The sequence below is a fragment of the Montipora capricornis genome, chromosome 1 (genome assembly GCF_036669925.1).
Source record: "Montipora capricornis isolate CH-2021 chromosome 1, ASM3666992v2, whole genome shotgun sequence".
NCBI classification, from domain to species: Eukaryota; Metazoa; Cnidaria; class Anthozoa; order Scleractinia; family Acroporidae; genus Montipora; species Montipora capricornis.
Genome location: NC_090883.1, coordinates 47,360,825 through 47,377,157, shown reverse-complemented (window position 1 = coordinate 47,377,157; position 16,333 = coordinate 47,360,825). Strand labels below are relative to the sequence as shown.

General features: G+C 42.1%; 1 protein-coding gene across 1 annotated transcript in view; it reads left to right on the top strand.

The window, feature by feature from the left end:
• LOC138046590 (dynein heavy chain domain-containing protein 1-like) overlaps positions 1 to 16,050 on the top strand; it is a 93,983-nt gene extending 77,933 nt beyond the window's left edge. Inside the window, exons 50-62 of the mRNA XM_068893198.1 lie at positions 365 to 765; positions 2,660 to 2,785; positions 3,405 to 3,675; positions 4,138 to 4,400; positions 5,994 to 6,089; positions 6,744 to 6,915; positions 8,318 to 8,517; positions 9,644 to 9,961; positions 10,912 to 11,015; positions 11,107 to 11,299; positions 11,812 to 11,942; positions 12,855 to 13,401; positions 15,912 to 16,050. Of these exons, the coding sequence (XP_068749299.1) occupies positions 365 to 765; positions 2,660 to 2,785; positions 3,405 to 3,675; positions 4,138 to 4,400; positions 5,994 to 6,089; positions 6,744 to 6,915; positions 8,318 to 8,517; positions 9,644 to 9,961; positions 10,912 to 11,015; positions 11,107 to 11,299; positions 11,812 to 11,942; positions 12,855 to 13,227 (2,648 nt within the window). The 3' untranslated portion in view covers positions 13,228 to 13,401; positions 15,912 to 16,050. The remainder of the gene's footprint in view (positions 1 to 364; positions 766 to 2,659; positions 2,786 to 3,404; positions 3,676 to 4,137; positions 4,401 to 5,993; positions 6,090 to 6,743; positions 6,916 to 8,317; positions 8,518 to 9,643; positions 9,962 to 10,911; positions 11,016 to 11,106; positions 11,300 to 11,811; positions 11,943 to 12,854; positions 13,402 to 15,911) is intronic.
• Positions 16,051 to 16,333: the final 283 nt, after the last annotated feature.

Genomic DNA, 16,333 nt, shown 5'->3' with positions numbered 1-16,333 from the left:
AAAAAACGGAACTAAATAGGACATAAACAATACAGAAAAAAAGTGAAAAAAAAAAAAAAAAAACGTTGAAACGCTTCCAAGGGCACTGATTTAGCGCAGAGGTGGGATGGTAAGTAACATACGCTTGCAAATATCGTATAGTTCATCTCAAACAATCGGGAAAATCGTTTACAGAGGTTGGCATTTGTTGCTTCTATAGTCAGCATAATGCCATTTAACTTGTCTTTGGTTTAGTTTGATTTGAATTGCAATCCCCCCTGCCCCTTCCCCCCCCCCCCCCCCTCCCTCCCCCAAATTCCCTCGTACACAGCTTTAATCTTGAGACTTACATAAAGTAATTATATCTCTAACTTTATGATGACAGTGAGCAAGCTCCACGTAGCCGTCAAGAAAGGACTTGTTACCTTGGTTACGCATGTCGAAAGACGTCGTTGGAATAAATCCTTAGAATTGCTCTTGATGCGACAGACTTTCACCAACACAGAAGGAGTTTCTCGAGTGTATATAGGCAACTCTGCTGTGAATTATCACCCGTCTTTCAGGCTGTATCTTAGCTCATCTTTGCCCCTTTTCATGCCTGGCGGTGGACAATACCCACTTCCCTTCTCCAAAGTGTCAACAATCTCTATGGGCTTGAGTCGCCAAGGATTGTGTGACATGCTACTGCTAGAAACCTTAAAGCTTGAACGGCCCGAGTTTGACGGTCCGTTGAGATCACTGGAAAGAGATGTTAGCATTCACAGGCAACAGATCGCGAATGCAAAGGTAGAGAATTTTTTACAAAAAACAGCGACGATGTTGATATCATGCCGATCGACATAATACATCGTGGTTACATGACGAAAACTCTTTACGCGAAAGCGCGTAGTTCTTTGCAATAAGCCAGTTCTTTCTTTTTACAAAGGGGTCTTGGGAGAAAGAAGTTCACATTCTAGAAAATAGACCAAATCAGATACCTAATTCAAATCTCCCGGGGTTAAGATTCTTCGTGTGGTTTATTTGCATTATAATGTACCATTCACATTTAAATGATATGCAAATTCCTGGACAGAACATTTTATTCCCAAAGGGTTTAAATTGGGTACAACATTGAAAATGAACATCCTTGGAAATAGTCGCAATTTTCAACTTGGTCTCCATTGTTTGCAGAACTTTATCCATCAAAATTTAAAAAGGGAACTTAAAGAGGATATGCTAAGAGTGGCCAGACTATCAACAGCTTTCGAGTTGGCCTCTCGCATGCGTTTTCCGTTTGCTCTTCGCTATGCTCTGCAAAATGACAACCTTCCTTGAAAATAAAATAAAATAAAATAAAATAAGGCCGGGTATGGACGACAACACCATGTAGTAATTGGGAAATATCATAAGTACTCTTGATAGCGCTAAGGCTCGGGTCAAACGCTGTACTTCGCATGAGCCGAACCCAATTCAACCAATTAGGCTCATGTGAAGTTCGACGTTCGACCCGGGCCTAAGGTATCTTTTGAAGTGACAGGTCGAGAACGTTGTGCCAAAATGGAAAACGCACGTGTGGAACGTACAGACCATTAGGCAGCCTTGGCACGCGTGGCCATTTCGCATTCCAGGACAGTAGTCTCTCCCACATTTTTTTACATATAAATGTTGTAATTTCATGCATGACAAGTCAAAATGGAAAGCAGCTCCTTCTGATTGCCGTTCGTGGTTCAAAAACGGGATCGTGTCGTACCTCATTGAACGGGCTCCAGGATTGGCCAACAATAGAACGAACGAAGATAACAATGGATTTAGCACAGAAAACAATAGGAAGTACGACACTATGCAGCCAATGAAATATAGTGTTCAACAAGAGGTACGACCCTACCCCAAAAACGTGGCGTACTTAAGTTCCCTAGAGTTCTTGTTCATTAAACCTTTTGTCTTATCGACGTCTTCGTTGCTCAGGCTCTTTGGTGTGAAAACTGCGCATTCTCGTTCCTAGAGCCCGTTTTTCTTTTGATGAGCACCAAGAACACGGACTCTGGCCGCAGCCAAAGCAGAAAGTCTGCGAATTACGGACTTTCAGCTCTTTTGCGCATTCTCAGAAATTTGAAACAATAATGGTCGTCAACGATTACGACAATTAGCCAATATGAAAAATACCGTAATGCTCTTGTTTGCCCCTCCAAATTTTGCATAAGCATTGTTTTTATTTTCTCCAAGGGAAACTGGAAACAATGCTTATGGAAACTTTTGGAGGGACAAACAAAGAGTACTTTGGTACTTTTGATATTGGCTAATATAGACCTTATTCATAAACGGCGGTTAATTTCATAATTCGTTAGTCCAAGTGCAAATTAGCATACCAAGTCTCATACCATACAGCGATGTGAAAAGAATTCTTGCTGTAAAATGAGCCTTGGTAGGCTAATTTGCACATTAGCAAAAGAGTAATGAAACAGGTGCCATTTATGAATAAGGTCTTCTTACTTTTGGCTGTCTAAAAAAAGTAAGGTCTACTTACTTTTGGCTGTGGCCAGAGTGTGTCTTCTTGGCGCTAACCAAAAGAAAAGCGGACGCTGGGGACGAGACTGAAAACTGTATTGTTTCAGTTTGCACTCATGTGTTGGGCATTCACCCAAAACCGCAGAAAAGTCATCTGCGTTACTCATCAGCTGATGTGAGTTTCCATTTCCTTTAGGAACTTATTCTTGGGAAAGTGGTTGCTCTTGGTGTTCCACTGCTAAACGACTCTGGCATGTTGGATGCCGTCATCCAGAGCAGGGAAATGATATCTACAGCAGAAGAAAGATGCCAAGAGGCAGAGGTGAGATGTGGCATGAACTCTTTCAAGGCCGCCGTAGGGTAGAGCGGACAGCTGTGTAGAATTAGAGAGACAAAGCGTCGCGCAGCTGTTGCGCCCCACCTGCAATGGGCCGGCTTCCGGTCAGCGGGGTGTGAAAGGTCATTTCCCAATGATTCTAGTCTTATCTTGCCACGCTTTCAGAACGTGTGATAAAATGTACGCCCATTCTTTGCAATTATATATACAACTGTAGTCAACTCTTCCTCCGGTTCTCCCGTTTTAGGCCCGTTCACAGGGTGCGATTTTTGTCCTAGCAAGTCAATGCGATTTTTTATCGCCGTAAACTTGTAGCAAGTTTCTAGCAATGCAATTTCCTATCCCTTGCAGTTTCCTGTCGACGAATCGCACCAAAATAAGGTAGAAATAGGTTCTGGGTTTCACGTACGATATTTTTTAACAGTTACAACTCAGAAACAGCGACAAAAATCGTTCCTCTCCAACAAAACTGTAACTGAAAAAATGCTTACAGTCAAATTTCCTTAGCTTTTTTTTTTTTTTTTTCAAAAAGATCTTGTGTACCTGAAATAAATCTTACATACGTAAGACTGTTTTCTTTTGTTTTTTAAACTTGCTTTTACAGAAAATGAAAACAGAATTGTTGTCAAAACAAAATGATTTCCTGCCCGTTGCACAATATGGTGCTCTTCTTTTCGTTGTGATGTCCGAAATGCACAAGCTTCATCCATTCTACCGATATCCACTGGACACATTCATCCAACTCTATCATGACACCATAGCTCAGAGGAACCGGGGCAAGAAGAGCAGTGGATCGCCAGCAGCTCGTGGGGCCGAGCTCATCTCGGCTTTGTCTCGGAAAATCTTCGAACGCATATCTTGGAGTTTGTTTCAGGGTAAGTTGACTCAGTCCGAGCTCATTTTACAGTTCATTTCAAACAGAATCAATTTGTGTGAAAGGTATTCAGCAAGCTATCATCACCGAGATCAGTGCTTGGAGGGTACTTGAAAAAGGAAGCCTAAAAAAAAGGTTAATTGAGTGAGCGGGGCTAGCGCAGTTGCGAACTTTCCTTCCATCAGCGTGTCCCTCGATGGATTCCAGATTCGACGCCCTATATATGTTGGCTAGAAGTTTGATGGTTCTCCAGTTTTCTCCGCAATTTTCTTTTTAGATCCCAAGAGCGCTTGCTAAGTTCTGGTTTCTCCACATAGTTTTAAACCGCGCAAAAAAATCCCTGTATTAATAAGAATCACCCAGGAAACCCGAGTATCTCGAGATGCGCAGAACGTATGCGCAAGAACAATAGTAGGCACCGTCCTTAATTGAAAAACAAAAAACCTTTTTTTTTTTTTCACAGACGACAACTACTTGTTTCCCTTCTTGCTGGCCGTGGAAAAACTAATGAACAGCGGCGCCTTGTCTCGTGATGAATGGAAGTTATTCAGTCAACTATCCACCGAGTTCCATTCCAGTAAGCATGACAGCAGTGATATTGAGAAGCCGCATTGGGTTCGGCGCCATGTGTGGCAGTCCGTTGATGAACTGGAGCTGTTGCCTGCTTTCAAAGGCCTGAAAACCTCTGTGGCGGAACAGTCAGAACAGTGGCGTGAATATTTCACTGTAAGAGCTTAGTCCCTTTAGTAGGAGATAGCCATAAGGCTAGTCTGCAAATGATCATCGCAATTCTGTGCGTTGTGAAGGCGACACGAAAGCCTAAGAAATTCACACTTGAATGGGATTTGAACCCATTGCGTGATTTCAAACCGAAGGGGACTAGGTACGAGTCTATAAATTATGGCATAGGCCCCTTGCATAAAAGGCAATGTACATCCTAAGCCTCACATTATTGTCAAAAATCCTTTGTCTAGAAACATAAGTGCTAGCCTAAGGATGTACAAAGTATTGTTATTCAAATTTAGGCGCCATATATGCAAAGGTCTATTAGCAACTATTGATCCACATAGTCAGAAGGAGCACACCGACATTTACAAAATCCCCAAATTTGGTGTTAATCGGGCTAATTTTAACAGAGATACAGCCATTTAAATACGATATATTTTACAAAGAAATGTTGGTCATCCCGACGAAGCGTCCGGATGGCCATACATTTCTTGGTAAAATGTGACGTCTTTAATTGGCTGTATTTCGCCTAATATTGGATCTATTAACACTAAACTTAAAAATTTTGTAATGCTTGGTGTGCACTTTCTGAATATGTGGATCAATAATGGCATAATTTGCCGACTCGTACCTTGTCCCCCTCTGCTTGAAATCAGACAATGACCTCCGTGTTTTGTAGCGAAAATATCGTTGACGTCGCCTATTGTTATTAATGTGCAAACCAGAGCCTCATTGGCTGTCGAAACAAACGGTCTTTTGTTTCTGTGGTTGGCGCATTTGAATAACAAAAACAATCTTTGTAAACAGATATCTTCCCCATAGTCGTGCAGTGCATTACCAAATAAGCTATTAAGGCAAATGGACACCTGTCACTTTGAGTCCATGACAAACGCGAGTATACGAGGTAAGAGAGCGATTCCCCCGGCCATATTTGGCGCTCTTCCGGTGGAAAAAAAGACGTGTTATTCACTACACCTGAGAAATTCGGGCGGCCTTGACGGGATTCGAACCCATGCCCTCTGTGATGCGGGTGCAATGCTCTGCCAACTGAGCTATGAAGCCACACAGTTGGAAGAAGGTCAATTTGTTGGGATCATTCGTTCCCAGGTTGAATTTTCGCAATCCCGGTGTATTTCGTTACTGCTTCTTTAGGCATTGTTTTGTTGTTTTTTTCATCTGGCCACGGAGTTTATTTATTCGCATACCAGACCAGCTCCAACCTCTCTCGTGTTTACACCTCGTTAGTATCACGCAACTAGTGGACTAATGCAAATCCTGCATTTTGATTGGCTACGCTACTAGAGGAATATTAGTCATAGTCCTCGAGTAGCGAAAAGCGTGACGCTTTCTTTCGTTTTATTCCCAAATATATTATTTCTTCAACTTGCATTTGCTAGCTTTGTTATTGCCTTTTTTGTCCGACTAGTTGGGTGATACTAAAACAATTAGACCCTTCGTCCTCAAGGGCCACGGGTCTAATTGTTAATTAGTAGGGAGCTTAAGAAACTACGATGGCTACGGCGACGAAAACGTCACTTCAAACTATTAGTTTGAGCTTTCTTAAGTGTAACAATATTTTGCTCTTTTTCTTAGCTGCCTCCTGTTCTTCTCGGAGCGACGCCTGGCGAATTCTCTCATTTGACAGTCTTTCAGAAAGCTCTTCTGTGGAAAACGTTTCAACGAGACCAGGTGATTGACTATTCTTGTTTGCAAAGGACGCCATCCCTCTTTTGAGAGCCAGGCAACAATAGTACTGAAAAAAAAAATCTGAATTCAAATCAAGGCCATACAAGAAGTTCGTTGCTTTTGCAATCTAACTTCGATACGTCCCCGTCGTGAAGCCTGGGCCTTACTTCCATCAGATGGCCGAAGACAAAACTCTGGCCGCAGCTTGAGGACCTACCACCCACCCGCTGCTGCTGTATACACGATATCGAACGCCTTGACCACAGATCAAAACAACAACTTGTCTTTTCGGAGCCGTTCATCTACTCCTTTAAGCCGCCTGTCGTTTCTCGGTGATGGGTGATATGATACGACAGAGAAGACCAAGAGACAAAAGGCCTGATAAAACTTGAGTGTGCTGTAGCAACGAGTGTTAAGAATATTTAATTATCTCTTCGTATTTCTATCTTTTGAAATCAATCAGATTCTGCTTGATAAGAGAGCGACAATAAGCCACTTTGGAAAATACCATAATACTCTTTGTTTGTCTTCCCAAATTTTGCATAAGGATTGTTTCCAGTTTCTCTTGGGACTTACAATGGTGCTGGTTCTGTTTTAGTTTCTTTGTTCTCTTTCCTCAATTGAGCCATTTAGTGATTTATTTTTCGTTTGTTTCAGCTATTTCACGTTTGTCAAGACATCGTCCTCTATCAAATGGGGGCCAGCATGACTCGGCCTATTGGATACGATCTGGAACAGCTGTATCCCTTCACAAGCCAATCGCGTCCGGTTGTGTTTCTGTTGCCTCCCATAAGCACTCTCAAGCAAGGAAAAACAAGCGTTCTGAAAGGTAAAGAACCTCCATGTTGTGCAGTTATTAAACAAGTATAGCCAGGCTCTTGCATAAAGCCGCTGTTACACGTTTAAACTTTTAGCTGAAACGTCTTTGTAAAGACGCTGCGAAACAGGTTTCAGGAGGCATTGCACCGTGTAACATGGTCGGTTTCGTGAAACTTGCGTTGCGAGACAAGTTTCACGAAGAGTAGAACCGCTTTCTACTTCTGCAACAGTCGCAACGATCGCAGTGGTTATAAAAACAAGAGTTTCACCGTGTAACATCACTTCTTGAAACTGGTCTCGCTTGGTCTTGTTAGGCTACTCTGGGTAGACCAATCAGAAACCGGCCAAGGCCATGGAACTAGTATCAACTTGTTTTACGGGAATCTGGTAACATCATTTCGAAACCAGTTTCAACGTTCCCAAACAAGTTTCGACCTTTCATGTTACATGGTGCAACGCCTGCTGAAACTCGTTTTTTTTTTTTTTTCTCTTATTTATTATTCATTTTTTATTTTATATTTTATTTTTATATACTGTGTAATGTTTACTGTCTTGTCCGAAACATCACTTATTTACACGACTCTGCTCATTTACAAGAACTCAAGGAGTTCTTACGATACAATCCTTTAACTGAAAGTTACACTCTACAGTACTCACTTACAACAATTACCTACCTGTCCCAAAAAATTTCTCCAGAATTTCTCCACTTGGAATTAGAGCGGCTAAAACCCCTGTCAAATAGCTTCAACATTCGTCCTATTTTGTTGAATGATATTGAACAATGTTGAACGACGTTGACTGCTGGGGCAGGCAAAATGTTTCAACACATCATCAACATTTGTTTCAACAGAGCTCACGAGGGGCGTGTATTCAGTCCCAGGCTGCAACACGGTTGTTACTATAGTTACGGACATGGATACGTTATTGAAAGACCGATTAGTGCGCAGGCGCATATCCAACTACGTTGAAGGAGGGGGGCAAACGCTTTCAACTTCATTTAACATTCGCGAAAACAAAAGACATGTTGAATGGTTGTTGAAGCAAAGTTTAAACGCTTTTAAAGTCATTCAACATCAATTCAACTTCGATTCAACAAGGTTGAAAGGGGAGAGCAAACTGTTTCAACATCGCTGCTCAATTAAATCGAACAGATGTTGCAGCAAATGTTGAAGCCGGTTGCGCGGGCCTTAAGTTTATTTTCACGCGTCTCAATATACTTTTCAAGATCTAATTTTTCTTTCACGAAAACGACAAATTCCGCAAACTGATATTTTGTGTGATTTTTAGCAGAGGGAAAAAGGAATTGTTGTTTACCGATAAGGATTTTTCCTGCCGAGAGCGGACTTATACTTTATTGTTCGTCCTAGCTAATTTTTCTTTACCACCTATAAGAACTTATTTTGTGTTTACAGACCCAGTAACTGATGTTATTAACCTTGCTCGTGCCCACGGAAAGGATCGTCCCTTGCTTATGGTGACCTTAGGGGACGTTACCAGCTTAGAGAGGGCTCTGAATAGTATAAAGATGGGGATGAAAGCAGGATGCTGGGTAATTCTGGAAAACTGTCACCTGGCAGCTTATTGGTCCGACGAATTTGTGCATGAGCTGCAGGCAAGTGATAAACTCTAGGAAGTCTCTGAATATTATCGCATGATCTGTATTGGGAAAAAAAATGTACAAGCAAATAAGTAACAGCCAGTGAGGCTGTGGTTGGCATATTAATGACAATAGGTGACGTCAACCATATCTTCGTTTTTTTGGCGAAACGCATATTACATTGCCCGAAACGGAAAATACCATAATACTCTTTTATTACTTACAATGGTCCCAAGAGAAAACAAGAACGCTGATTCAAAATTTGGGTGGGCAAACAAAGAGTGTTATGGTATTTTCCGTTTCGGGGCAACTGGATCCGTTCCCTACATTTTTCTTATCTGTCGCAAATTTGCAGAAGGTACCCTCTTGAATTGTTAAAGGGGCTGTTTCGCGGCGGTGCAGTTCATTTTGCGTAGCTTTACGAATTATTCGCCTCCACTCGCAATGCAACTTAACATCACAAATCAAAGCTTCATGAGAACAAACGTCTGTCGAGCTTACATGGTTTGAGTTACACACAACAGAGGTAAACTGAAAAGTTTTCAAAGATCCCAATTGCAATCCATTTTAATCTTCTACAATTTTGCCCACTCGTGCCTCCTTTTGTATTTGCTACATTTTATTCAAACCCTCCTTCACTGTTTTAAGTAGTAATTTATACTGTTCGCTCGATTTGGTGGCCAGTCCTAAGTTCCTGAATTTGGCTAATTTTCGTTACACAGCCCCTCGAGATCAATAACATTATGGCCCAAAGCCATGTTTTGTACGGTTATGCCTAGAATGGATGCTCCAAAATAAGGTGAGACACTTCGTGACAGACATGTACAGGTGTTACATTTGGTGACGTGACGTGGCAATACCTGACAACCTCAGTGTTCACCCGCTTTGGAAAATAAACAACACTCTGTTTAGGCAGAAAATAACTTCTGGGTTAGGCACTGATCTCTAGTGATTAAGTCTAAGCGCCGAATCTAAATGGTTAGCTTTCATAAATTATTCTAGTGGCACCATACCTAAACTTAGTAAACTTTAGTATCATCGTTTGGTACTTTATATACACAAAGTGTCTCACCTTATTTTGGAGTATCCATTCTAGTCACGACGTCTTTTTTTACAGTTGTTCTTAATTTTTTTTCGCCAGACAATAATAACCATGCGACAGACAATTGCTGAGGAGGAAACAGAGCTACAATATACCGAGCGTAGTCCGGAATCAGAGTCGGAAATTACCGAAGCCGAAGATGAGCCCGTACATCCCGAGTTTCGGTTGTGGCTGACCACCCAAGCGGATTTGGGGTTGCCTTTGCCTGCAGTTCTTATTCAGCATGGTATTAAAGTGGCGTGCGAGGCAAAGGAGAATTTTAAGGAGTCAGTGCAAACGAACTTTCACGTGGTTGCTGGATCACTAAATTACTGTACGCCCGTTTGGGGAGCTGCAGCGAAGAACTCTCTTTTTGAGGTACGGTAGATTTGGCATTTTGGTAAACAATATAAAGTGTACGGTCCACGAGCCCGGAGGTTATGTTGCGTTCTGAAGTAGGAAGCAGATTGAAGTATGACTACAAACCCCTCGCCCCTCTCTCCTCTCCTCCCGTTCCCTCTCCTCTCTTCTCCACCCCTCTCCTACCCTCCCTTCCAGATGGGAATTTAGTCCAATTCAGAGATTTTCCTTCCCCTTCTGTCTTGGGTGTGTAGAGACAGTTGGAGTAAATTTTCTTGTCTTGCTTGTCAGGCTTTTCGCTGGTGAACATGACCACCACAACATCGCGCCTCTTTTCGAAACCTTTGAGTTGTAAGGTTAATAATTAGTTCTTATTAACCGAGCGGGAGGTCTGTATGGGAGAATCTTGACCGAGGTCGCCAGTACAGACCGAACTTAGTGAGGTCTGTACCAGCGACCGAGGTCAAGATTCTCCCATACAGACCGACCTAGCTCGGTTAATAAGATGTTTATTATATGGCCAAACAAGAATTTAATTCGTTTAATGTAACTAGTTTGTACTAACTGACATTTTGCTTGCGAACAGCGATGAGTGGCGATGAACTGAACTTAATTCTGTCAAAGTTTGCTCGTCATCCTCTCTTTTGTCATCATACTGTTTGGCACTTCCATAAATGAATATTGGTAGAAGAAAATACTCAATATTTTTGCATTTTAGTTTGCATCTTTTCACTGCAAAACGTTACCCGTCTCGATGCCGGTCTAGATGGCAACATCTAGACCGCTGTCAACCTCGATTTTAGCCAATCAAATTCGTGAATTCTGCAGTTCCCAGTCCTCGTGAGCCAGAGCCATATAATAATATACGAAAAGAGAAGCTTTCCAGATGGTGCAAAAGTGCACTAAAGGCTTATTTGTGAATTTCTTCATTTTGACTAAGTTTCTAGTTATCTACATTTTATTTTCAGAGTAACGTACAACCCTACGCCATCTACAAACTGGCATATCTCCATTCAGCTTTGCTCGAACGTAGAAAGTATGGAGAGAAAGCGTTTAATTGTCCTTATCAGTGGTACGTGTATTTGAAACTGCTTTTGTTTGGAGCCAGACTTTAAAAAGTAGGTTGCGGACGGCTTTGTAACTTTTTCCTCATTGTTCTTAAGGTTTCAGGCTGATTTGCTAGCGGGATTACATGTTTTGCGTGACATATCGCGGGCCTGTCATGAATCGCTTTTTCTTGAAGCTGTGGAAGAAATGCTTGGTTATGTTACATATGGTGGTCACGTGACAAATGGCCTCGATTTGAAAGCGGTTGAATCTATTGCGTATTTTGTCGTGCGTGAGCGTGTTGAAATGGTGAGTCCTCCATGGCGAAAATAAATCTCGCAAGGGACCGAAATCTCCTTTTTCCTACGTTGCAAATACTTTTTTTCATTCATTTTACTTTTCACTTAAATATTGGAATCCTCCGAATTTTGCTTAGGATCTTTTTTGCATGATCTCCGATAGATCCTTTGCAGAGCATCAGAACATCATGCAGCACTTTGCAGATAAAATTGCTTAGTTATTGAGTCCGTTCATTTTGTTAGTTATAACTACTTCGTTCAATAATTTCATTCATTCACGCCACCGCCATTTATTTCTTTACTGGAGTTTCAAACTCGTCCTCTTAATTTCCACAGTTTTATCTCAAAGTTAGGAGCGGAGTTGCATGTTGGCTGTCAATGTACTGCGGCGAATAAGAACCACTACTAGAAGGCTTGTTTTTTGTCTTGATTAGGTCAATATCGTGCATTGCTCATTTACGGACGTGAGCTGACTAAAGGGGACACTCCCTCTCCCCCTCTTTTTCGATATTCTTTGTGCAGGATTCATCACAGGATGATCTTAACTACGGACAAATTGACGCTCTCATTAACAAGTTGCCGGAAGCGCCATCGTGTCAGCGGCTTGGCCTTATTGATGCCTCTAATTCTAGTTACCAGTCCAAACGAAGCAGGTACGTTTATTTGGTAACTACGCATACATAAATCCCCTTTAAAATGAACAGAAACAAACCGTGATTTGCTGCGAACCGTGATTTTGATAGCTTTGAAGATAATTGAACGTTTAAGTGAGAAAGTTAGTGTGTGTTCGATTGACCCTATTCTGGAATAGGAATACTAATAACGGTATGTTTGGAGTTTTGAAGCAGCAAGGGTAATTGAGGTATGATTATAAAAGCATTTTAGCAGGTGTTTCTAACTTCTAATCCTTGTATTCCTATTCCGGAATACGGTCAATCGAACGCACCCTTAGTATTCACTTGCAACACGTACCGGTGGCTCAGTTGGTTGAACACCGGGCTGCCATGCGGTGGCATGGCACCGACAACAAAATCCTTGTTCAGTAATTACATCCGCAAATGGTTAAACTTTCAAGTCTTCTCGAATAAGGACGATAAGCCGGAGGTCCCGACAAATAACTTCCATGTTCATTAGTACCCTGTGCATGGGACGTTAAAGAACCCACACACTATTCGAGAAGAGTAGGGGATGAAGTTCCCGGTGTTGTATATGGGTGGGTGGGTATAGCAGGTCCACATGAGCTGAATAGCTGCCAAAACTTCAACCTGCTTAAACAAATAAATAACAAACAAACAAACGTGTGCTGGTAGGTCGCGAAAGAACTTTTTGCGAAAAAGGGTTCCCCCCAGGAAGTAAGCAGGTCTCGAGCTTGTAATCTCGTGCTTTTCAAAAGGACATCTCCGAATAACTCATCAATAAAGATGAAAACCTGCTGGAATGCTTTTTCAATGTTGCAATGTGTGTGGGTTTATGTTTCGTTCATGTATTTTGCGACAGTTAGGTTGAATGAAACATGTGACAGTCATTTTGTCCCAAATACAACGATTTTTTTTTTCACGTAACAGCGGCATAGCACACCTGGTGGCTCTCTACACGGGACACTCATTGACTTCCCTCTCATTTGAAAGTTGCGTCAAAGCGATCGCTGAAGAAACAATCCATGAATTGTCGATACTTACACAGATAATTCAGTCGCTGGACCTTACCCAAGAGGCAAACTCGGCCGTGGCATCCTTTATTCAACGAGAACTTGTCTTTCTACTCCGTCTACTTGAAGACGCTGTCAAGGATTTGGACCTCCTAAGCAACGCCTTTGATGGATGTGTTGCGTTTACACCAGGTTTATTTCACTTCGCTTTGTCGCTGGGTCAACATCAAGCTCCGTCCAAATGGCTCGAAAAACCCTCTTCAGGTATCAGTGAGGCTCGTTTGTTGTAACTCATTGGAAAGCAAGTGAAACTTCTCGCCGAATATTACTCGTGTTCACCTCTCTTCCCTTGTTCGTTTTCCCTCGGTGCGTTTGTTCATCCTCAGGCGTTCTTGGCTTGTGTTCTCATGGACCACGCTCGATCTGCGATGAAGTCTGTTTATTCTCTTGAATTTTCAGCGGAGGTAAGGTTTATTATTTCGTTATTGTTGCATGTTTTAAAATAGTCCAGAAATGGTGTAAGAAACGGGTGACGTACAGAGACGTGTCCGTTATGTTGGTGGCCTTCAGGGAGTTGGTGTCTAGATCTTCTGAAGCACTAAGACCTCACGTCACGTGACTTAGAATACTCCATTTCCACAGATACCACACATACCTTTACAATCTCTAATTTCATTGGATCCGTACAGGACGCAGCTCTGTTGTGTTTAGGATTAGGCTTCATTTTTTTCTGTTGTATTTTTCTGCTAGCGGAGGTCCCTTTTCTTGTTGCGTTCGTTAGAGACTACGGGAAAAGAGAACTCTGCAATGGGTCGAAACTCACTGTACAGTATTGAGCATGCGAGGCGGTTACTTAGCAATCTAATCCTTAAGTAATACTTAACATGTCGTACGGGCTCACTTTACAACAGCGGAATTACTGTAAAGGGAATGCGCGAGACACAGCAAACATATCATGGGGCATGCGTTTTGAAAAGTTCCGTCCAAGATCGTAGACTTCGGTAGTATCATAGTGAGTTTCGCACCATGGCAGACGTCTCGTCAGCCCAGTGAACGCAAAAGAAAAAAAGACCTCTGCTAGCTGGGAACTGTTGTATATTTTTATGTGCTCGTTGTTTTCTGAACTAGTCAATAGGGCTGTTTTAGTAGCTGCGTCCAGACCCAATTCGGAGACGTTTTCGATGGTGAGACTCCTATACAGGAGTCGAACCTATACGATCTTCCGATTACCAGTTCGGATGCTCCACTACTGAGCTGTAAGAGACTCGTGGGAGCTAGGACTCGGGGATATTCGGAAAAAAATCCGAGATCTTTTGTTTTCATCCACCAACATGGCGGCGATGCCGACGTAACGTGAACACCACCCATTGTCCCGCAATACTGTTCTCCTGGAAATACTCTTATTTTCCGAAGCCTATCCTCCTGTCACCATCGAAAAGCAAAAAAAATCTCTTCATTTCATTCACCGGATTCAAAATCTTACCTTTCCTTCATTTAATGCAATAGCAAAACCAGGAGCAAAACGCTCCATTTCAACACATTGAACTCTAGCAATGTATACTACTAGCTCCTTACTAACCGAGCGCAAGAGCTGTACTGGGGAATATTGGCCACAAGTCGTGGCCCATTACCCTTAGCCTCCATCTTCTATATTAGCCTTCTGAGTCAACCCTGAAGCACATCCCAGGGGATTTTTTGCGGGTGTTTTCACATTGGCCAATCATAAGAGACTTCTGATCGGTCATTGATTACGTCACATAGCAGCACACCCGAAGCGCGAAGGTATTTCAAAATGATGAAAAGATATAGCAGTTTTGAAAATAAAAAAGATATGGGACAGAGTTGACGCAAAGGTTTAATACGTATGGAGGCTGCGGGAAATTGGCTCCTGGCGGCAACTTTTTACATGTACAATTAAATTCTGCTTGCTATAATTGTACTGTTGTGATGAAAAAAATATATATCCCGCTTTTTAAAAACTTTTTTGTGTTTTGTGTTTAAGTTCCCTGGAGAGAGAAAAAGTAAGGAAACGAACCGTTTCCATGGTAGGGAAGGAGTAGGGTGGTAGGGATGGGAGGGGAGGGGAGGGTGGTTTCGTCCGCTTTTCTCCGTTTACTCCGTTTTTCCCCCTCCCTCATCAAAATCGACTCTCAGTCAATTACATCCGGCTGCAGGCGGATACCCTCGATAGGGATAACCTCTGGTATCCTTCCCTTTCGTTGAATTAATGTTCCCAACCCATGACAGCAAAGAAATGACGCAGTACCGAAGTTCAGGGACTTTGATATGCTAATCCTTAAGCACGTGGCGCCTAGAATGTGATTGGATAATAATGTGCATGGTGTGATGTTCGCGTGAGTCAAGCTCGCTCTGTAACGAGAGAACGCATAATAGCCTTAGCTCAATTACAAATCCCTTACAGAGGTCATGGTTGTCACATTAACTTTAATTTATAAGAGTTCATAAATTGGCTTTAAAATAAAGAAAGTTGCTATTATCATTGAATTAAAATGGTAAGGGTCCTTACTGTAAAATCCCGACCGAAAAGCAGCCAATCAGAGTGCTTCATTTAAAAACTTTTTGTGCTTTGCTCATCTTGAATTTCCCTTGAGAGAGAAAAAATACGGAAACGGACCGTTTCCATGGTAATGGTCTGTACTGTAGAACCCAGACCGAAAACCAGCGAATCAGAGTGCTTCATTTAAAAACTTTTTTTGTTTTGCTCATCTTGAATTTCCCTTGAGAGAGAAAAAATACGGAAACGGACCGTTTCCATGGTAATGGTCTTTATTGTAAAACCCAGACCGAAAACCAGCCAATTGGAGTGCTTCATTAAGACTGAGAGTTGGTTTCCATGTAATAACGCTCGTTCTTCATCAACCAAGCCGTGTCAAAAAATTAACCATCTCCTCTATAACAAAAATTAACCAAACCACAAAACTGTTTTTTACAAACTTATTTTCGGCTTTAACAGGTATTGCATCAAGAAACTGCCTGCACATCTCCTCCTAGTCGAGGAGTCTATCTGAGTGGCTTAAAACTCAATGGAGCCTCATGGGACACAGACCGTGGCCTCATCACGGAACTGCCTGAATCACGTGACTCTTGCGAGTTGCCTATCGTGTGGCTAAAGCCAATCGAGGTGATGAGGTCGCGTGCGCCATCCGCTAAAGGTAATACACATGACAGTGATATTCCCTTGTTCGACTGTCCGCTTCTTATTGGGGACTGGAGAACCGATCTCTGTACTTTGGTGACCAGTCTTTCTCTACCGTCTATTGTCGACAAGAGAATTTTAAAGCAGCGAAGAGTTGCGATTGTCTCCATTTTGTGATATAAATGCGTCTTCCCTCAGTACTTTGTACCATTTCCTCGCCATGAATGTCGCGAGTGTAT